Consider the following 22882-nt stretch of genomic DNA (forward strand, 5'->3'; position numbering starts at 1 on the left):
CCTCTTTACTTTTCAGCGTTAAGATCTGAAAGATAAACTTTACTGGAGCCCATTATTTTTTTTAATGGGCCATTTGTTCTCTTATTTTATCACTAATCAGTTTACGCTTACATTGCCAAACCTCTAATTGAGAAGCTGAAAAGTTAAGTGGGGAAAAAGTGTCGTTTTATATATATCTGGATTTTATTGTGTTCTAACTACTATATATTATTTTTTAAAAATAACATTTTTAAAGTCATGCTTTAGTATTGTTAAAAAAAACTTTAAGTAATTTCCTTAATCTATGAAGAAATGTATAGTTTGTGGTCTTTTCTCCACACAGCTATTGTCATATTTAAATTGAGAACTCGAAAATCAACCAAATGTTCTTAAGTTTAGGTGAGTATATTCTTATGTAGCTTGACCTTACCCTTGTGCCTAACTTCCATCTTCAATCTTTAGAACTTTTTAGAAACATTTATGGGAACAGAGGTAGACAAGAAATTTCTGTAAATTGGCACTGAAACAAAATTTTATTTGCATAGTTGACTTTCGTTAGTTAACTTTTCCCAAAGGAAACTCTGGGCAGATTTCTATACTACACACACACACACACACAAACACACAAATCTATATGGAACTGGTCCGAGTGGCAATGGCAAATGTAGCTCAGTCCTGGTCTGGACAACCCACAGGCGAGGGGTGGCACACAGAAGCCAGGACCACAGATCGGCTTTCCTGTGGGGGACCAGCCCTGCATTGTATCTAGGCTTGCTTTGAGGCTTGCTTTTCTTGACTCCCTCACCCTAAGTTAAGGCAGCAAATTTTTACTATGTATCTTTGAGGAAACTCCCTAAAGTCTGTGCTAAGCCTCCCTAGGACAGAGTGTAACCAGTTTAGCCACTTTTCCCCCTGCATTTGCAACATTCTTTTCCTTATTATCTGGGAAAAGTAACCACCTAAGGTGAATCCGAGCATACTAAATGAGGACCATCCTGGATGTAATGTACCCAGAAAAGCAGTAAAAGCCTGTCCATGAGAGGGTCGGGGTGCTCCCTCACTCAGAGAGGCCATGCTGTCCCTTTTCTCCACAGGACTGCTGCAGTCCGTGTGAATTTGTTCATGGCATGCACAACACCAGGGACACTGCTGGTCGAGGTCCACATAAAAAATTTTTTTAAGTCTTAAGAATGTACATTTTGATTAAATCCAGTAGATGTGATCCCGTAATCAAAATCTATTTTAAACCATATCTATTTTAAACGGTCACATACAATAGTATATAAAGAGGCACTGTAAGGCCAATGTTATCAAAACCTTATTTTCATCTTATTGCAGTTTAACAGATTACTGACAGCCTTAGATTTTATAAGCTGTATTATGACCTTAAAATTCTAATTTCTTTAAAGAAATAGAAGACAACTGTTTGAACTGCATAGAGTTTATTTGGTATTTCTATCCATTTCTACGTAATACAACTGACCAGTTCACACAGCCCCCGCCTGCACTCCGTATCTATGACGGTCTTTTCAGGGTGGTATTTTGCAAAGATAGAAAGGAAAATCAAGATTTCACAGTATGGGTGAAAACCGTTATATCATAAAATATATTGAATACATTAGTATTTCTTCCATTTTCTATCAGAAAACAGCAAAATTACATTGTTAGGTATTTTATGTACACTGAAAACTTGGAAGACTCAACAAAGCATCAGGAGTTCTTCAACAAACGGACCTAGGACCTCCCCTGCTTCTGGGTCCTTTCCTTAAAAATTACACTTGTTATAAATCATAATTCTAAGCACCAGCTCAACAATTTAGTTTTCTTTCAGTTTTATAAGATTCCTGCTTTGAAAGGCAAAGTGAATGTAAAAATGTGAATGTAATGAAACAAATCACTGGCCTGGATACTTTTTATTGCAACAGTGCAGTATTTTACAACTACATTCACTCTTTTGAATGAAATTTGCTTATAGGTGCAAAACAAAATATTTTTGTCTTGAAAAAGTACCCTTAAAAATTAACCATTTTTGGAACTGTATAACTGTACTTTTCATTCAGTGTTTAAATATACAACTTGGTCCTTGAAGATGTTACATAAAGTCCAGCTTCTTAGATAATTTGTTATACAAAACAATAAAAAACCCCTCAAACTACCACAATATATCACTGATGTTTACGGTCATGTACCCATTATACATCAGTGTCCCAGATTACCCTGTTAATGTACAACCAGGTTTTAAATCTTAATAGTTCAAGCCCTATTGATTACATAAAAGTGAAGCTCTAATAGACCCCATGCGTTCTGTACTTCAGAAACACTAACACTATTAAGGCATTACTTAACAAACAGACCCCATGGAAAGGAACTGGGATGCCTGTGCTGGAGAGCTAGTCATATTTTAAGGCAGTCAAAAAGATCATGTTTTTCACTTTAAGGCTCTTGCATACTTAAATTTTATTCTATGCAGGCATTGGTCTGTGAAATTTAAATATTCCTCAAGTGGTCAGTTATGGAAAATCAAAGCCTTTATACAAAGCCAGTGCACATTTAGAACTAGGTAACACCTCTTCCCCAACCAATTAAAAAACAGGTGTGTATGTGTGTTCCTTTGGAGATACATATTCATCCCTTTGGAAAAATGTCATCATTATCAGGAGCTGGCAATAAGAGGAAGATATTATAACTCGAACTATTAAGAGTTATGTCTAGTCACACCATACAATTAGTCCATATTTAGAATAGTGCAATAAAAACTTTTTTCTTGGCTACTATTTATCAAATGTATATTGAAACAGAAGTTTCAATTACTATGAAATAGTAAGCCTTTAACCTCAGTCACCACCATTAATAATCCAAGGGTTCATTAAGCAAAACCAGCTAACTTATTATTTCTTTTGTGCAAGCACAGATTCTAATAACTTCTGAAAGTACTGAAATTTAAATATATTTTAAAGTTAAATATCATGTGTTCATAAGGTTAATATGATACATGGTGAACAGAAACAAAGAAAAATCTTAGGTTCACAAATAGCTTTTGTGTATTTTCATTTTTCTGTATTTACAAAATTGATTCTCACTGAAAATTATCACCTTAACTTCAGTAATACAATTTTTAAACAAAATTCCTCTAGTTTATGTTTCTACCAATTTCTACATAATTTGGTCTTTTCAGGGTTTATAGAAATGTTATTTATTAGAATTTTATTAAAATAGTATGCTTCACTCCATTATTAGTTTTTTACATGAAAAACATTACCACAGTATTATTTTAACAATTAACTTAATAAGCAAATAAAAAGCTCACCAATTAAAAAAATGGTGAAGGTAAGTTTTCTGCAGCTATGAAGTTGGGGCGATTCCAGACAGGCTGAGCACATTGGATCTCATCCTCCTAGCCCTTCAACCCTCAATAAAATGGTTTGACCCATCCCCAAAATTGTTGAAGTTGAACATATGTTATTTACAAGACCTTTTATGCCACAAGTCGTCATATGTGTGTAAGCTCAGTGAAGTACTTAGTAGACCAAACATTCCGACAGTGGCCTTTCAGTTTTGCAAATGTGATGATCAAGAGTGCTTTGGGTCTGTCTGTTTGTAATTGCAAACAAAGGCTGAATAACTGATCTTACTTAAAGGCCACAAAATTTATGCAAATACCTAACAAAAGGTATACAACATAACTGAATTTGGGGAAAGACTGTATCAATATATTGTTCCAAAAGGCCTGCCCATTATCAATTTGGAAAAAAAAAATGACTGTAAATCTATATGGAACAAAATGCAATGTATAAAATTCACCGCAAACCGTAATATGGGTAACTTTCCTTTCATTTTAGTACCGAGGTAGAACAAGTCTAGAAAAAAGGAAAACGGAAGACAAAGATATCAGGACTTTTAAAAGAAAAATAGAAGTATAAAAGTAGTCTTCCAACAAATAAGAGATTAGCTAATATTAGGGAAATAGTAAATCCATACAGTTAAATGCAACTAATCTCAGTTTACCTTATCCTTTTTCCTAATTTTTCTTTGTGCATGTTTACACTGAGGCTATGAGACACTTTCCTAAGAGGATATTATTGGTCCAAACCTGTGTTTTTGATTATTTACTATAAACATTTCACTTACTAAGAAATTTGTACTTGTAAGACCTTATTTTTAATTTGACCCAATAAGTGATCATAGTGATTTCCCTTTGTGGTTTAGATGTAGCTTCACTGTGCTTTTAAAGATGTTTCTCACTTGTCAGAGAGCCTCAAATTTATTCAGGAATTTTGCCTTATATTTCCAAAGTAATTCTATATTTTTTGTAAAATCTCAAAATGAGGGGGGAAAAAAAGCACCTGATAAAATAGTATTCAGTCGTTTGTAATTTACCTGTTCATTTAAAAGATTAAGCAAATGATTGTTGATAGCATCTCCTTTTTTTAGATAAGAATATTGAGTTTGTTTTTCTAGGTCCATGGTGGGGGGGCAGGGGGTGTGTTGGACTTGGAATATACCCCTCTTTCTCTTGATCAGGGAATAGTGACTTCTTAGTCAATACCTTTACTATGGAATTTTTTCTTCCATTTTTCCCTCTCAGAAGTGTTTTAAGAAATTATTGAGTCTATTTTCCTAAAACATTTTGTCTTTCAAAATACATTCTTAAGTTCTAATCTGTATTGTAAGCCCTGTTCCCAATTTAAACTTTTATACAGATATTAAAAATGATTTTCCTATGATCTAATCATCAGATGTTACTCTGTAAAAATAACAAAACGGAATCATAGTGGTGAAATTGGGCTCTACAGTCACAAAGTAGGTTAGAAAAACCAAAAATTTCCAGAGGGTTTATACTGAATTCCATTTGCTAACATCTTCCTCAACAACGTACCTATAAAATACTTAAACTACACTAAATAATGAGTGTTAATTAATGGAATTTTCGAGGAATTTCAACTAACAAGAGTAGAAATTTCAAGATTAATTTTTGTTTTACTAATTACAGCTATATCCTGAAAATATTTACATATTTTCTAGGAAATAGGAATTTACTAATTTTTCTTAAGATTTTTTAAAGCAACATTTCCCTAAATACTAATGTAACAATAATCCTAAAAGTAACTCAGAAAATAAAACTTCTTTATCACTTGAGTATATTTTATTCATAATGAGAAGTTTTTTATTTTTCTACAGGACTGTATTATATAGCAACATAGATTAAGACATTGTGCTTGAGGATTACAATGAACTACAAAAGTATGTTTACAGTTTCTATATTTTTCTACTCCTACAGCAATTATGTATATACATTATTTCTTAATACCTAAAAAATATGTCTTGAATAATTCTGTTTTCACTCCTACTCTTGTAAGTCAATGTTTTCCCATTTTGTGGGGATATGAATATTGGGATGAAAATTTCTAGATCTAGTGTTCCAAAGCCACACTTCTTAGAACCTATCTCCCTAACTTAAATTTTAAAAAGAAAAAAAAAAAAATCACCTTTTACATTTCAAAGGTTTAAGCTCTAAAATTCCAAAATTTGAAAATAAAAGTACCTTCTGCAGCACCTTTTAGTTTTCTTCCTTCCTTCTTAAATTATATATTCTCATCCATTTAATTCAACTAACCTAAATACTTCAAAAAGGTCACATCTAACCTTACTTCTCTGATTTAGTATTAAGAATATAATGAATATTCCTGAATATATCTGTCTAAAAATACTATGGGAAGGGCATATAACTGAAGGAAGTATACTTTTATTTCCATTAGAAATACAAAGTTAGAATATTTTATGATTTTTAAATTAAGAAGATCTTGGATTTGCATAGAGTTCCAGAACTGTAACCCAATTCTATTAGATTCTTTATACCAACAGTTAAGATGTTAAAACCCGGTGTCTGATAGAGGATTAAATACAAAATGACATCTGAAACAATGTTTTTTTGGTTGGGAGAAGGTTGCTACTAATTGTGCTGACCCAAAAGCCTCAGGTAAATCATAACATTTACAAGTTGCTATGTTTCCTTGAAGCCTACATATCAGAGCTAGCATTAATGTATCAAATAAGTCTAAAAGGAACATTTTCTTGTTACCCCCAGAGCCCAAGTTTCTCATGAAAAAGAACATAGTACCTACACAAATTCTAACACAACTAAACTCCCCCTAAACCCAAAACACAAACCCTCTGGTTTAACCAAGCACATAAGACTGCAATTTACATTTACTGGTCTGCCTTTTTATGTAAGCGATAAGGGATTTATTAAAATCCTACATAAATTCTCAATTACTATTTAAAGAATACATAAACATTAAAGTTTTGTGTAAGTTAGACAACCATGATATAAGCAAAGGAACTGGTATCTGAACAGGTTCAACCTGCCCACAAAGAAGGGGTGTCTGCTCAAGAAAATAATGCACTTCAGCGTAATGAAAAGAAGTTTAATACACACAAAGTAGAAAAAAATACTTTCTTACAGACTGGTTAGTGGTAACACACTACTCAAAATGGGCCTTTCAAACCTGAAAGACCTAGCTTTATTATTACTTTTTACTCTATCAAAAAAGAATGTCTTGCCACAATGAATAACAAAGAGGCCGTTGACATGTTTACAATTAGAAAATATCTAAAATCTGTTTACAATTGGGCTAAAAAAAATAGTTAAAAGAAATCAGAGCAATATTTTACAGTAAGGAAAAAGCTAATCAGATTATAATGGAGATTTTGTCATACTTTCAGATTATGAATGAATGAGTTAAAACAACTTTCTGTTGTTTTCACCTAAGGATATAAAAAAAGAAAGTATGACTGTGTGGCTATGTTGCCATGACTCGGAGGATACTGTCAAGTCACACCCTCAAGTCACAGCAGTAAAATATACCAAAATAAATGAAACAATCCCAAGAGACTTCCTCGGCTGACTTACACTTTGGAGTCCCGTTCCCAGGAACTTCAGTTATGTTTCTGGTTAATGGTAATAATTTTATAAGAGTAAATAGAACAAAAACAAAGTATTTTTCACTGAATAAGAAAGCTATTTATGTGATCTTAGAAAACTCTTAAAGGAATTTGTGAAAACCCACTCATAATTTAACGAACCAGCTTGGTTTCTGTTTAAGCCCCTTGGTATAAAGTGTACAGAGGAGTCAGATGTGCTGTCACAGTTACGTGGTCCAGTGCACTTCAGAGAATGTGGACATGATCAAAGCTGTCCCCTCCCAGTGAAAACATTAAGAAAACTTTTAAGTACTTTTCAGTAAGTGACATGATATGGAACTACTTACAAATTTGGCTCTTCTTTTAAATACAAATGTGATTATTTACCAAAGCTAACCTGCTGGACAGTTTACAGTGTTGATCAAGAAGAAGTTCTCTATTAGAGGGAACTGCAGTGTATTCTGAAGCTACTTCCCAGCTGCTATTTAACAGACAGAAAGAACTTTGGGCTTATCTATTTTTTCCTTCCTTCTTTTTTCTTTTTTTTTGGTAAGGTCAACTTTCCATTATACACATACTACGCCATCATTTTCACATCTTCCACGGGATTCAGATGAGCTGGGAAGTAGCTGCATGTCTGCAGTGAGATTACCAATGGCAACGGGCCACCTGAATCATGCTGGTGCTTATGGTTAAATGATATCTAGTGTGAAGTTTCGAATGACATCCAGAGCTCCAGTGTCAAACCCACACATATCCAACATGCCTCTGTCATCTGGGTCAGCAATGGTGAAACCATTTGATGTCATTCCACAAACAATCAATTTAGCTGGAATATCCATTTTCTGTAAGTAAAGATCAAAATACATAGTAAAAAAATTACATGAAAGCAAAAGCAAATAACCTCCAAAATTAAAACTTAAAACTCTACCTCAGCTTTTCATTACAAAGTTCTTTTCATTTTTTCTCTACATAAAATTTGTCAATCTTTCAGGGCTAGATATGATCTTCAGAAGACTAGAAAATAAAATTTTGTGGACGGCCTGCCTGAAATTCCTGCTTCTCTGTTCTATATCACTTGTTCTGTGGGCCACAGAATACATTCCTGAGCAGCCTGGAGACTCTATACTTATCAAACCTGTAAACATATTCGGAGGCATTAGATTTTTTTCCCAACATATCACACACTGGGGCAGTGTACTGGAGGTGGAATAAACACAGGAAAATATTCCTCTGGGATTATTAACTTCGCTGTGTATAATATGTACATTTCACAGGATTCAGAACCCAGGCTCTCTTAACCCCCAATTCTGTTCTCTCACTTGGTCTCAAAGAGCTTGTGAAGCAGTCCCACCCCAGAGTTTCTGCCTTGACAGGGCTCCCTTGGGGTCCTGGAATGTGCACTCCTAATAAGGTGCTGGGTAATGCTAAGGCTGCTCAGTAGGGAAACCACACTTTGGGAACCACTGCTCCTCATCAAGTTCCATTTCTACTGACAGTCATATTAGCTACAATTCAAGAGCTCAGCAGCCCACATGACTAGTGGCTACCGTATTAGATATTGTGAATATAGCCAACTTCCGCCAAGATGGAGGAATAGGTGGAAACGCCGTGCCTTCTCACACAACCAAGTTTAGAGACAACTAAATATTAGCAACAGAAAACACAGCCAGAACACAGAGCCACAAATTAGACAAATATATTAGACAAATATATTTGCCATATATTAGACAAATATATGAAGGCGAAACTAATTGAAATGAATGGAATTGCACAGGAAACCAATAACAATGAAAAGGAAACTGGGACTCGAATCAATGGAGTGGACCAGAAGAAAGCAAATAATGGCCAAACAGAAAAGAGTCAAGAAGCAAGAATTCAAAGAAATGAGGAGAGTCTTAGGAACCTCCAGGACATCTTTAAAGCTCCAACATCCGAATTATAGGGGTACCAGAAGGGGGAAAGGCACAGCCACCAGTGGAAAACTTATTTGAACAAATAATAAAGGAGAATTTCCCCAATCTGGCAAAGGAAATAGACTTCCAGGAAATCCAGGAAGCTCAGAGAGTCCCAAAGAAGTTGGACCCAAGAAGGAACACACCAAGGCACATCATCATTACATTAGCCAAAATTAAAATGAAGGAGAGAATCCTAGAAGCGGCAAGAGCTAAGGGGACAGTCACCTACAAAGGAGTCCCCATCAGACTGTCAGCGGATTTCTCAAAAGAGACCTTACAGGCAAGAAGGGGCTGGAAAGAGGTATTCCAAGTCATGAAATCCAAAGACCTACAACCAAGATTGCTCTATCCAGCAAAACTTTCATTTAGAATGGAAGGGCAGATAAAGTGCTTCTCAGATAAGATCAAATTCAAGCAGTTCATCATCACCAAGCCCTTATTATATGAAATGTTAAAGGGACTTATCTAAGAAAAAGAAGTTAAAGAAACATGAACAGTGAAAGGACAGCAAACTCACAGTTATTAACAACCACACCTAAAACAGAAGCAAACTAAAAGGACAGCTAGATCAGGAGTGGAAACATAGAAATGAAGATCTCAAGGAGGGTTAGCAACAGGGGAGTGGGAGGAGGAGAAGGGGGGAGAAGGTACAGAAAATAAGTAGCATAGACAGTAGATAGAAAATAGATGGGGGGGCAAGAATAGCATGGGAAATATAGAATCTAAAGAACTTGAGACACATGGTCATAAACTAAAGGGGGGGTAATGGTGGGGACGGGGGGGTAGTGTGGAGGGGAATAAAGGGGGGAAATAGAACAACTGTAACAGCATAATCAATAAAAAAATTTTAAAAAAAAGATATTGTGAATATAAAACGTTACCGTCACTTCAGAAACCTCAACTGGAGAGCACTGATTAGAACACAGAAATAGCCATATACCTTAAAACACAGATTATAGCTTTGCTTTAATTTTATGTAGTCCCTTAACAAACCTCACAAATGATACTTTTTTTCCTTTTTTTAAAAAATATTTTTCAAAAGATTTTATTTATCTTTAGAGGGGAAGGGAAAGAGAGAGGGAGAGAAATATCGGTGTACGATTGCCTCTCGTGCATCCCCTGCTGGGAACTGGTCTACAACCTAGGCATGTGCCCTGACTGGGAATCGAACCTCGATCCTTTGGTTCGCAGGTCCACGCTCAATCCACTGAGCTACAAAAGGCAGGGGAATACTTTAATTTTTCAAGGAACACAAGGAATCATTAAAACATAGTTATGGTAAAAGAAATGTTCTGCTTAAAAAATATCATTTATAAAGGATATTTTTATTACTTATAGAATTGAAACTGGTGGAAATAAATTATGTACGTGTAGCCAATCTTTCTTATTTTAAGTACTGCTGAGTCCAGTACTGGCACTGTATAGTGTCAGTATCTTCCTTTTGGAAAAACAGTGAATGTTTGAGAACTGGGCCTTGTTCGGAGTGAGAAAGAATACTAGAATTTGTCTTACCTTTCGATACTGCCTCAGAGCAACAGCTGGGTGGACATTCCCAACAAAGGTCTCGTTGTCAGTGAACACAATGAACACGTCAGCAGCTGTGTTTGTCTTCTGAGCCCAGATCATTGGAAGAGAGCAATCAGTCCCACCTGCTGGCATCTAAATCAGAATAAAACATGAGAAGGAATAAATGAGGCTACTTCTATAATGATATGTCTGAATAATAAAACACTTATAATTAAAAGTGCTATTTTTTACATAGTCATTTTGTTTAGAATGAATACAAAGGCATTCACAAACCCTGTATAAATTTATTTTATGCTTATGAGAAAATTGAGATAAAACAATTTGAACTTACAAATTTATTAATACCATGTATAATATCAATAGCAAAATCACTGGGTAATATACATTAAGTAAGCTTAATTAAATCATTTTTTACCTGATTCATAGCCATTAAAACCTGTTGCAAAGTCATATCTGTAGTTACAGGACATGGTACCATTTCATTTGAAAAAGCAACTATATGAGAATCTTTTTCTGTTCGTGTGACAACCTGAAAAATTCAATGGCAGTAATTGTCAGCAGATTTGGGAGACATAAATACAGTATCCTGAAGTGCATAAAACTTCATCTATAAAGGGAATGTGTCATGATGCTTATTTTATTTCTGCACTCACACTGTGTTTTGGAACTGTAGGATAGCTTTCAAAGTACTTTTACAAACCCTCACAAACTCTCACAAACGAGGAAGAAGCCACAGAAGAGAAGTTATGAAATCTCGTCTATGGCTCATTTAACTGCTACTCAGTGACAGTGAGCCTGGAACCTAAGTCTCCTTACTGTTGTTACTAGTTCCAGATCTCTGCATCTCTAATCATTGACAATTTCTCTAAATATTCTCTTCTTCCTCAAAAATATTCAATCTTTAGTTGTAAAATCAAAATTTAACTGTTCTTTAGATATGCTTTTTCAATATACCTATACTGTCTTTACCTAACTATATAAATCTATGTAACTATGTAAGTACACCCAAAAATATACACAGCGTCTGGCAGCTTGCTTGAGTGTGGTTTGTAGGGTGAAAATATGGGTGTAACAATTTATAGCTTTAATTTGAACAGTTTACCTAAAATGACAAATGGTGTGCTTGAGTGTGACATTTTTCTATTACAGAATAACATGCTTAGGATTTTGTAATAAAAAAAAGTATTTGTTCTGGACCCCGTTTATGCACGATATACTTAAAACTCTACTTATTTATGATACAAAAGGGCATTTACATAAAATTAAAATATGCCAAATGGACGAAAACTAGTGAAAGCCTAATTCCTGGCCACATTTAAGTGTACATTTCTGCCCCACAGTAACATCTTCCCAGGGTGGCAGAAGCTTCAAACTGCCTCCGGTGCTCTCACCATGCACATCGCTGCAGCAACAGTGCTGGCATTGAGGACACTCCCCAGAACCCTCTGATTCATAGAAGCACTGACGTCAACAGCCAGCAAGAAACGCTTCCCAGTTGGCTCCACTGTCTAAAGAGAAAACAAAATGAAACAATCACTAAAAGCAATCACAGAAATTTTAAGTAGAATATATTTCTAGCAAATCATATTACTGACCTATCCTTCATTTAAAAATTTCACATAAAAGGCCTCATTTCTGATTTGCCAATTAATTGAGAAGTGTTTCAAAATGCTTAGCTTTGAAATAATTATGTATGGTGCCAGGTGGGTACTGGAAATATTAGGGGAACACTTTGTAACGTATATGAATTGTCTAACCACTGTGCAATACACCTGAAATTAACACAAAATCACACCAAATGTAAATTGTGATAGAAAAATTTACTCAAAAAATGTTTAGCCCTGGCTAGTGTAGCTCAGTGGATTGACTGCAGGCCTGTAAACCAGAGGATCAAGGTTCAATTCCCAGCAGGGGACGCACAAGAGGCAACCATACATTGATATTTCTCTCCCACTCTCCTTCCCTTCTCCTCTAAAGATAAATAAAATGTTTTAAAAAAATGTTTAGCTTCTACTAGAGGTAAAAGACAAAAAGTAAGATAACCTACTCAATAATTTTATTTACACAAGTTACCATCTTTCTGTTTAAAAAAAAATCTTTTTCTTCAGAAATAAACTAGGAATTTCTATCAATATTTTTTGGGGGGAAAGTATTTTTAAAAACCATCAAATTTACTTGTTAATCATTTTTCAGGTTGCAAGGTGGTGCTCAATCCACTGAGCCATACCAGCCAAAACTACTTTTTAATCATTTCTAATTGCACAGTCGGTGACCTTAAGTTCATTCGCAGTGTTACGTAACCACCATTATCTACTTCCGGAACCTTTTCATCATCCCAAATAAAAAACCTATACCCATTCTTACCTCCTTCCAGTCCCTGGCAAGTTCTATTTTCCCTCTGTTTCTATGGATTTGCCTACTCTAGATACCTCATATAGTGAAATCATGTAATATTTGTCTTCTTGTGCCAGGCTTATTTCACTTAGCATAGTTTTCAAGGTTCATCCACGTCGTGGCATGTTTCTAATTCCATTCCTTTGTAAGGCTGACTACCACCACATTTTGTTTATCCACTCACCTGCTGATGGGCACGTGGGTGGTTTTTACCTGTTGGCTGTTGTGAACAATTCTCCTATGAACATCTGTGTACAAGTATCTGAGTTCCTGTTCTCAGTTCTTTTGGGTGTATACATACGTGGTGGAATAGCTGGATGGTATGGTAATTCAACATTTAACTTTTTGAAGAACAGCCAAACTGTTTTCCACAGGGCTGCATCATTTTACATTCCCACCAGGAATACACTACGGCTTCAATTCTCACTTATTACTGCTTTTTTGGTAAAAGCCATCCAGCAAGTATGAAGTGGTATCTCATGTGGTATTAATCTGCATTCCCTTAATGACCAGTGATGTTGACATTGTTTTATGTGCTTACTGGCCATCTGTATATCTTCTTTGGAGAAATGTTTATTCAAGCTCTTTGCCCATTTTTGAAATGGGTTCTGTGTATTTTTACTGTTGTGACTCTTTATATATATTCTGAGTATTAAAGCCCAATCAGATATATGATAGGCAAATACTTTCTATTCTGTAGGTTTTCTTTTCACTTTTAATGTCCTTTGATGCATCGAAGATTTAAATTTTGATAAAGTCCAGTTTACTTTTTCTTTTTTGCCTGTGCTTTTGGTGTCATATTTAAGAGTCTATTGCTGCAGATCAATTTGGGTAGTGTTGTCATCTTAGGAGCATTAAGTCTTCCCATTTATGTATGAAGTTTCATTCAGCAGTGGTTATTAGTTTTCAGGGTATAAGTCTCCCATATTCATAGTTAAATTCCTAAGTCTTTTATTCTTTTGAATGCTATTGTAAATGGAAATGTTTTCTTAACTTTGGATTGTTCGGGGCTAGCATACATACATATTACTGACTTTTGCTTGTTGATTTTGTATTCTGCATCTTTGCTGATTTTGTTAGCTTTTAAAAGTTTCTTATGGATTGTTTTGGGTTTGTATAATTATGATCATGGCATCTGAGAACAGAGGTAATTTTTCTTTCTTTCCAATTTGGATGCCTTTTATATTTTTTCTTGCCAAACTTTTTGTAGAATTTAGGTGGAAAAGTGGGCATCTTTACCTTGCTCTTGATCTTAGGAGAAAAGATTTCATCTTTCATCATTGTGTATAATGAGAGCTGTGTTTTTTATTCATGGCCCTTATCATGGTAAGGAAATCACTTCCATTCCTCATTTATTGAGTACATTTTTTTAAATCATGGAAGGGTATTGAATTGTCAGATGCTTTTCTGCAACTGAGATGATCATACAGTTATTACTTTATTTTATTTGAATACACTGATTCATTTTCATATATTGAACCATCCTTGCATGCTGAGGATAAATCTCACTTGTACATCCCTTCAATATGCTGCTGAATTTGGTTAGCATTTCGTTGAATAGCAAGAAATTTTTTAAATGTAAAATTTTAACTATGGCCCTGAAGCAGGATTTTCAGCCCTAAAATCACTTATCAAGATGTAGGAGATACACTACTGATTAACAGGAAAAACAACACAGGACCAAGTCAAGGACTCTACAATAATGCAAAATTTTAAATCTGGTAATTTCTTATCAAAACAATCTTAGGATAATGGGTATTGCCCAAAAGTAGAAAGAAATACTTTACTCATAAACTTACAATGTTATTTATATATCCACCTTTATGTGAACTAAGAAAAAACAAGTACGTATCACATTAAAATAGTCAAACTATTAATATCTTCAAAGAATTTTCTTTTTTACAGCCCTGGCCAGTGTGGATCAGTTGTTTGGAGCATTGTCCTGTAAACTGAAGGGTCACAGATTTGATTCACAGTCAGGGCACATGCTTGGGTTACAGGTTCGGTCCCTAGTCACTGTGGGTACGAAAGGCAACTGGTTGATGTTTCTCTCTCACATCAATGTTTCCCTCCTTTCCTTCCTCTCTCCAAAAACAGTAAGCATTCCTTGGGTGAGGATAATTAATTCCTTCCCTCCCTCCCTTCCAGAAAATACAGAGTCCTATGTAAATGGCTCATTTGTTTTAAAACAAAAATCAAACCATTACCTTAAATGTTTTGTAAAAGGCAGCATCCAAAGCTTTCAAAATTTCATCATCAGGGCGCCACTTCAGTTTTCCTCTGAGCCCATGACCTGTTTTGTAAGTTTCTAATGCAACTAAAATATGAAATGGATGTATACGAGCCTAGAAATAAGACAAAGACAGAAAGTAAATGCAAAATTAAGCTGAACAACTACAACCTTCGGACCAACTAGTAAATGCAAAATTCAAATGAAAACTAGTAATTACATTTGTTATTGTAGCTGATGTATTTCATAAAGAAAAAAGATGAGGACATATTAATCTTAGATTTCAGAGTCAAAACGCAATTTGGTACAATAAGTCTCAGAACACCTATAACACGCTAACTGCATTTCCAAAATTAGGAGTCAAAGTTTTCAATTAGTAGTAGCTAATAAAGGTAATACTTACCTTTTTTAACAGTTTGTCATTACATAGCTTCTCACATACTAAAGATACTTCTGAATTTCCTGGCTCAAGCACTGAATTAGCAGTCATCTTTCCTAGATTTCTTAGTAGCGCAGTAAGAGGCATTTCTTGTAACAAAGCTTTCCACACCTGTTGCAGTAACAAAGGCAGAAACATCAGGAGTTAAAAATCAGTATAACGTACCAATGATAATATTAACCACATATTTTCCAAGGCTTTCTTTTGAGTTTCAGAGTACTTTCTAAATATAAATTTTTGTGAATTGGTCAAAGTTTTATCAAATAAACTAACTTGTTCTTTAACATTTACTGAATGCTAACTGCATTTGGGCACTTCATTAGATGTCTGAAGTAAACATCAATTAAAAATATACTTAAAATATTTCTGATAATTAATGGATATATAGTCACCCAAAGTTTATCTTTTTGATATATCATAAATCAGTTCAACCACACACTATTAACATACCCTACCTTACTCACCTCTTTGGACTTTAAGTGACTTGTCAGAAGGTGTTCCCTAACCAACCTGTGCTCCTCTATCAGGTGGATGACTTCCAGTTCATCTTTCGTGCGCTTCACCTTCTCTACAGCCTCCAGATACTTTAATAATTTTTCAGTCTCTACAGAAAGTGCTTTGTCTTTATACAATTCCTGGACCTCTTTCCAGCCCTTAGTAATATATTTGGTCACAATAGCAAGACCTTTAACAAAACAATCAAAAAGACAGAGGATTAGCAGGTAAAAAAAAACATGTTTACTGAGATCGCCCTATGTGAAAGGCATAAGTAGGTATTTAGGGATTAACTTCTTTAACCTGTGATGCTGTTTTCCAGGATATGACAAATACTTGAACAAACGGTCAATTAACTCGGCTTATTCCATCAGGGTTTCAATATGAAACTTTGGAAATAAAACTACTATATTTTCATTTTATTGTAGAGCTTTATTTTGGGAGACACCAGCGTTAGCAATTTGGTAGACAGGGCTTATTTTAGGAACATAATCTCAGAACAACTCTTCAAAGAACAGATCTAGCTCAATTAATTTCATATTCAATTGTCCCTTTCAGTGGATAATTACACATGTATGAATGAAAGAGGTAAGTATATGTGGACAGGTAGGTAGGCAATTTATAATTTTTTTTAGTAGCCAAGAAAGTATTATAGGCCGAATTTTTAAAAAACACTTTATTTTTAGAGAGAGGGATAGGAAAGGAGAGAGGGACAGAAACATCGATGTGTGGTTACATTGCCTCTTGCATGCCCCCAGTTGGGAACCTGGCTATAACCCCAGCATGTGTCCTGACTGAGACTCAAACCTGCAGCCCTTTGGTTCGCAGGCTGGCACTCAATCCATCAGCCAGGGATATAGGCCGAATTTTAAACAAGAAAAATAATGTGCTTTCTTCTGTGATTTATTTTAATAGTCAAAAGAGCTTGGATTGAGGAGGGGGAGGCTGAGAAAATGTGAGTTGTAGCCTAAGCTCTGGCAATGAATGGTATGTGACCACACTGATCTAGGCCTTACTTTCCACTTCTGGAAAAAGAGGCAAGAGGAAAGGAATTACCAAATTTGAAAGTCTACGGAGAAAAGGTGGGCAAAATAAATAATCAAGCTGGGCACATGATGTGATCAAGAGTGGTCAGGAATGGGGTAATCCCAAGAGTCTATGCCCTGACAAATATTTTAGCTGAGTATTTGCTTAGCACTGCCCCCAAAAATATATTTTCAAAAGAAACCAGGAAATAGACTTTTGTGTGATATCGTCTGATTTACTTTATGTGACATTGGTAAGGAATTCATTTTGCCCTAAAATATTTTGTAGGTCAAATAAAACACATCTCTAAGACAAACTGAGCTCATGTGCCATTTCTGAACTCTGACTTAAAAATCTGAGAGTTAACTAATACGCAGAAACTTCTAAAGTATTGTGACTTTTGCTATCTTTCAAAATTTTACTGCAAAATCTTACATTTTCTTAGGTAACTAAATGTTTCACGTGAGCATGTCTTCTACTTTGTTTTCCCAACTTGAAAAAAAAAGGAGGGCAGAGAGGGAACAAATGAGAAGGGGCTACAGAGCCCGGCTATCTGCCATCTACTGGCTCACAGCTACGCTGCTCACAACAACTGAACACCTCCAGGCTGCTGTCAGAGTCCACAGTCACTTGGATGGGCATCCCAGTCAGCACGTGACATTTTAGGATGCAGAAGATCAACCTGTAAATCTGTCATTTGATTCTTCATTGTTCATGTCTGGATTGCCTGTGGTAGGTATTTTAATTCCAGGCCGGCATTAAACATATTTGAATTAGTTAATCTACTAATTAGTTAATCTACTGTGTTGAGAATGAAAGGGTGTTTCTAGAAAATACTATACAATTGTCTTATGTCAAATAAATGTGTTATTTATTGGATATCTGCACCCTGCCCAAAGACATTATCTTACCTTCATTGGAGGGTTTAAGATGCGACAGTCTTAGCAGATCTTTGTGAGACCAGCCGTTTCTCTGTTTGTATTTTGTCACAGCCAGAGCAAGGGCCATCCCACCCTTTCCATTGTACCAGTCTGCGACAGCCTTCCGCAGGGCACGACCCCACATGCCACATTTCATGCTTTCCTTCAGGTCTTTCTTAAACTGGATGAAAGTGAAGAGATGCGTAGGAATGCGACAGACTTCACCAACAGCCTTAAAGGCGGCTTGCTTTGTGCTCAAGTCGGAACACTGGGAGCAAATGGCCAGCGCAAAGAGCATGGGCTCCTGCTTCACGGTTTTGCCTTCCTGACTAAATGACTTGATCTCCTGTATCACTTCACACCCTCTGCCGTCTTCAATCAATCTGATTAAAGCTTCAGCATTTTCAAGGCCCAACTTCTGTTCTTTGATATAGTAAGTCCCACCTTCAGAACCAAAACATAGAAACCGGTGTAGGCGATTCATATCCGTGACTTGCCATACATATCCACCTTCTGAATTGGCTATCTGCTTCTCATTAAGCGGCTGCAATTGGTTTACTGAGTCACCCATTTTTGTCTTTTAGGAAACCTGTCAAAAAGCAAAATGTTACCTGGTAGATTGACACAGTAAAAATATAAAAAAGGAAAATATAAATCTATGCTTATTGAAATCTGCCATGAAATTTTTTGATTTACAAATATTTTTTAAGCTCAGTAAGTGGTGATACGATAATCAGAAGCAATAACGAAGAAGTCACACTTCTGAGACACAGTTTGTTGCCCCAGAGACTCAGCAAGCAGCTCAGAATCAGGGTCTGGAGGCCCAGATGGAGCAAAAAAGGGGTAGGGATGGCAGGAACAATAGCTGACCCTAAGATCTCAGGATCTTTATTCCTGAGTAATTCAGTAGACATTTTTGGTTGTATAACCTGCACCCATTTCTAACCAACTCCCACCCCCTCCTGACCTCTTCCTGGCAGCAATGTCCTTCAGGGGAGGCCAGCCCTGCCCAGAGCCCCTTGATTGCCCTTAGCTAGTGGTTTGCAAACTGTGTGTGCACCAACACTACTTTCAGTGCTAGTTAAAAAACAGAATGGCCCTGACTAGTGTGGCTCAGTGGGTTGGGTGTCGTCCCACAAAACAAAAAGTCACCCGTTCAATTCCTGGTCAGGGCATATGCCTGGATAACAGAGGCAACCCTTGATGGATTGGTTTCTCACCCTCTCTTTCTCCCTCCCTTCCCCCCTCTCTAAAATTAAAATCTTTACACACACACACACACACACACACTAGTGGACCCCAACCACCCCCTTATAGTTTCTTTCTTAGTGCAGTCTGGGGTGAGGCCTAAATATCTGTATTTATCACAGGTTCCCAGGTGATAGCCTCAACTCTTTTGCCATGTGACTGGTATAGGCACTGGGTACGAATCACAACCTGGACAGTGTGGCATGGTTAAGCCTGCTGGCAAAGCTACTAGAATTAGCTGTCAGCAACCCCAATCCCTCACTTTATCCCTCTGCACTGCTTTTACTCAGGGTAGCTGTTTATCCACAAGCCTCAAGCACCTGCCTATTCATTCCATTACAGTGCCTGGCTCTCCCCATGGCACACAAAATACAACATGACAAACAAAAAACCCCAACCAATACTACTGCATACTATGGGCAAGACAGGAAGATTCTGTTCCATTAAAAGATTAAAAATTTTTTTCCTGTCCTCAGGGAAGTCACATTCTATGTTGTTAAGTACAAATACATACACAATTCAAAACAAACTGTAATTAAATGTCTGATGAAAAATTAAAGGTCTGATGAATGAACAGGGCTATAAAATAATGCTGTCTCAATAATCTGGGAAGGCTTCTGCAGAGAAGACAAACTGAAAAACTGCCACAGAAAGTTTGGGGACAGGCATTCCAGAAAAAGGTTCCTGAAATCTTGTGCTGTGTCTTTACACTTTAGTAAAGGAACTAATTATACTGGCAGGGCTGTAAAGAAATGATGACAGATAAGGCAGTAGCTTAGAGAGGGGTTTTGTTTTCAAGGTGATGAAAGCTTGAGCATGTTCATATATTGTGTAGAATCCTGGTGAATATTAAGAGTTAAGAGCTAGGGAGAAGGCCTGGCTGGTGTGGCTCAGTTGGTTAAAGAGTCATCCCATAAACCAAAAGGTTGTAGGTTCAATTCCCAGTCAGGGCACCTACCTATGTTGTAGGTTCAGTTAGGGCGTGAACAAGAGGCAACTGATCAATGTTTCTCTCTCTCTCTCTTTTTCCCCTCTCTCTAAAATCAATAAAATTAATAAGTGTGCCCTCAGGTGAGGATAATAAAAGAGCTAGGGAGAAAAAGTCCTTTAGAGTAGAAAGAGAAGGAGGGGCACACAGACTTAAAAGCAGGAGAATGGCATCATGGACCACAGGGAGAATTTGCAGCAGTGAATGGCTGGGAATGTCAAATGCTCAGAGAGCAAGCAAAATAAAGCTAGAAAAGGATCACTGGCTTTGGCAAACAGGATGATGAGGAAAGAAAAATGCCAGAGTGGTTCCAGTGAAAAGAGGAGGGCAGGGCTGCCGGGTGAAAGACTTCACAGGTAAACAAATGACTCCCTTACAGAAGTGCAGCTTTAAAGAAAGGGCACGGCGAAGGGAGTGAGCCCCAAAAAGAGAAGGGACAGAATGAGCTCTACAGCATGCAGGTGGAGACTGGCCCACTGACTGCTACCTCTCTCATTAAGGGTGAAGGCTGCAGGTGGCCCATAGATTTGCATGAGAAGGAAATAAAAAAAATTGAGGGAGCCACTGCAAAGAATTTAATACCGCTAAATGTATTAAACTTCTATAAATTAAAGTTTTTGGAAGAAACTAGACATCTCAATATTATTAAAAGCAGGGCCACAACTTGAAATTGGCCACGAATTCAAAGCACTGTATCATTTAGACTGGTAATGGCTATGATTGGACCAAGCCAAGCCTGCCACCCTTATGGCGGTTGCCTTGTGCTACAGGCCCAATATTGCCAGATCTTTCCAATTTTTTTCTCAAAGACCCAGAACTCTGGATTTTTTACACGAACTCTTAAGATTAAATGTTAACAAAATTAAAGAAATTTTAAACCCACTTTCTGATTATTTTCAGTTTGTGTCAACAGCTAAATTTTCAGTTTGGTCTTTCTTCTACAGGCACCATGTTAACTTGTAGTTTTGATGGTTTTAGCATAGAATACACTTTCAAAACCACAGCAGCAATACCACCAAGGACCGCCAACAGCCCTGGGGTCTGAGAACACTCATTCTCAGTATGGTTCCTAAGAATATAAGCCAGACCTCTGCACCTCACGAATTTTCCATTAAAAATCAATTTACATGGCAGAGAGTTAACTGGCATCTTCCAGTGAAAGGGCAGACTCCCAGGGACAAACCTCAAAAATGCTCCATCTTTCTTTTTTTTTTTTTAAATCAGACACTGGAGCCCTGGCGGGTGTGGCTCAGTAGATGGAGCACTGGCCTGTGAACCTCAAGGTCTCCGGTTCTATTCCCAGTCAGGGCACATACCTGGGTCGCAGGCTGGGTCCCTGTATGGGCGCGTATGAGAGGCAACTGATAAATGTTTCTCTCCCTCTCTTCCACTAAAAGTAAATAAAATATTAAGACAAAATCAGACTCTTGATACAAAATTCGGCTTCTACCCCACATTACACCCATGTTTCTTTCAATATAAAATCCGTTTGGTTGTTTCTCAGTAAAATTTAACATGCTTATTTCATGCCTTCTTATAGTGCAAAGCTCACTATAATGCCAGGATGCAGGTTGTCTGAGGAGCCAGCAATCTGAGTTTTACGCACTATAACATTTTTCCTGGAAGCCAAAGGTTCCTCTTGGAACTCGAAAGGTTTAAAGAGTGATGCATAAATAAATAAATAAACAAATAAAAACTTTTTTTCCCCCAGTTACAATCGACATTTAATGCTCTCTTAATTGTTTCAGGTGTACAGCACAGGGTTAGACAATCCTATACGTTGCCAAGTGTCCCCCTCGTGTTTCCGGTACCCACCTAAAACCATACACAGTCATTAGTGACTATATTCCCCGTGCATAAATGTGCTCTGAAGGACGTGCACCTCAACACGAGTGTTCTGCAAGAGCCTGTTGAATGAAGGCGATTTCGCGAAAATGGCCATTTTGGGTTTAGCTCATCATTCAATCTTGAAACCATTACAAATGCTTTCAGGTCAACATGGTACCTCTTTGCAACCTCCTTTCCCTCGGAGGCGTCCCCTTATCTTGTCCACCACCCAGGAGACCCAGGGGGCACGTCTGCCCCCGACTCCCCCTCTCCCCTCATTCCCCCTGGGATAAAGCCGCCTCGTCTTCCCACAAAGATGCTTCTTCCCGAGCCTACTGCCGGCAACGCGGCTGGGAGGAGGTCGCAAAAGGAACAGGAGGAGTAAGCGGCGCAGGAGGAAGTCGGGCCCTCCGGGACCTGCCGGCGGGGGGCTCAGGCCCTGCCGAGGGAGGATGTCCCACAGCTGTGCCGGGTCCGCTCCGCGGCCTAGAAGGGTGCAGAGGCGGAGAAGACCGACAAAGACGCGTCTCCTCGGCCTCCGACAAAGATGCGGGGTGAGGGACCCGGAGGGCCGACCAGGGCCTGCGCGCCAAGGGAGTCACGCACACTGCACAAAGGGCCCCCGCGGGCCTCCCGTAGTTTCCTCACCTGTGCTCGGCGCCGGCCCTCCGATCCTCAGCGCCAACGGGAGAGCCCTGCTCAGCGCGGGGAAACGACAAAACACGGCGGCCTCACGGCGCAGACTGCTTGGACCCCCCACGCCGCCGCCGCCGCGCAGCCCGGGCCTCCACCTCGGGCTCTCGGGAACGAGCCACGCCCCTCTCAACTGGTTCGCCCTTGCTCCGGACTGGCGAGGGTCCCGGATGCAGCCTGCTCCGGCGCCCGGAAGCCCCGCCCCTTATCTCAGGGCCCGCCCCTTCCGAAAGCTTG

General features: G+C 37.7%; 1 protein-coding gene across 2 annotated transcripts; it reads right to left on the minus strand.

The window, feature by feature from the left end:
- Window positions 1–2378: 2378 nt before the first annotated feature.
- Window positions 2379–22690, minus strand: RO60 (Ro60, Y RNA binding protein). 2 transcript variants are annotated; one of them, XM_037142897.2, is made up of 10 exons: window positions 22601–22690; window positions 21442–21515; window positions 17881–18478; window positions 15913–16133; window positions 15413–15559; window positions 14987–15124; window positions 11777–11893; window positions 10801–10914; window positions 10371–10517; window positions 2379–7745 (listed from the first exon to the last, which is right to left on the minus strand). In XM_037142897.2, the coding sequence occupies exons 3-10, from the start codon at window positions 18458–18460 to the stop codon at window positions 7593–7595; spliced, it is 1617 nt and encodes a 538-aa protein (XP_036998792.2). In that variant the 5' UTR covers window positions 18461–18478; window positions 21442–21515; window positions 22601–22690; the 3' UTR covers window positions 2379–7592. The 2 variants fall into 2 exon arrangements, with proteins under 2 accessions (XP_036998792.2, XP_036998793.2); XM_037142898.2 differs by lacking the exon at window positions 21442–21515 and having other exon boundaries at window positions 22601–22689.
- Window positions 22691–22882: the final 192 nt, after the last annotated feature.

This window comes from Artibeus jamaicensis, unplaced genomic scaffold, assembly GCF_021234435.1.
Source record: "Artibeus jamaicensis isolate MK-2021 breed Jamaican fruit bat unplaced genomic scaffold, CSHL_Jam_final contig_467, whole genome shotgun sequence".
NCBI classification, from domain to species: Eukaryota; Metazoa; Chordata; class Mammalia; order Chiroptera; family Phyllostomidae; genus Artibeus; species Artibeus jamaicensis.

What these genes read in the sequence shown, in the direction of transcription:
- RO60 (XM_037142897.2), bottom strand. Translation starts at nt 18,460, where the DNA reads ATGGGTGACTCAGTAAACCAATTGCAGCCGCTTAATGAGAAGCAGATA. An exon ending in GTCACTTAAAGTCCAAAGAG is followed by an intron (nt 15,560 to 15,912) that starts GTGAGTAAGGTA and finishes TTACTGCAACAG; the next exon opens with GTGTGGAAAGCTTTGTTACA. An exon ending in CCTTTTACAAAACATTTAAG is followed by an intron (nt 11,894 to 14,986) that starts GTAATGGTTTGA and finishes TTTTCTCTTTAG; the next exon opens with ACAGTGGAGCCAACTGGGAA.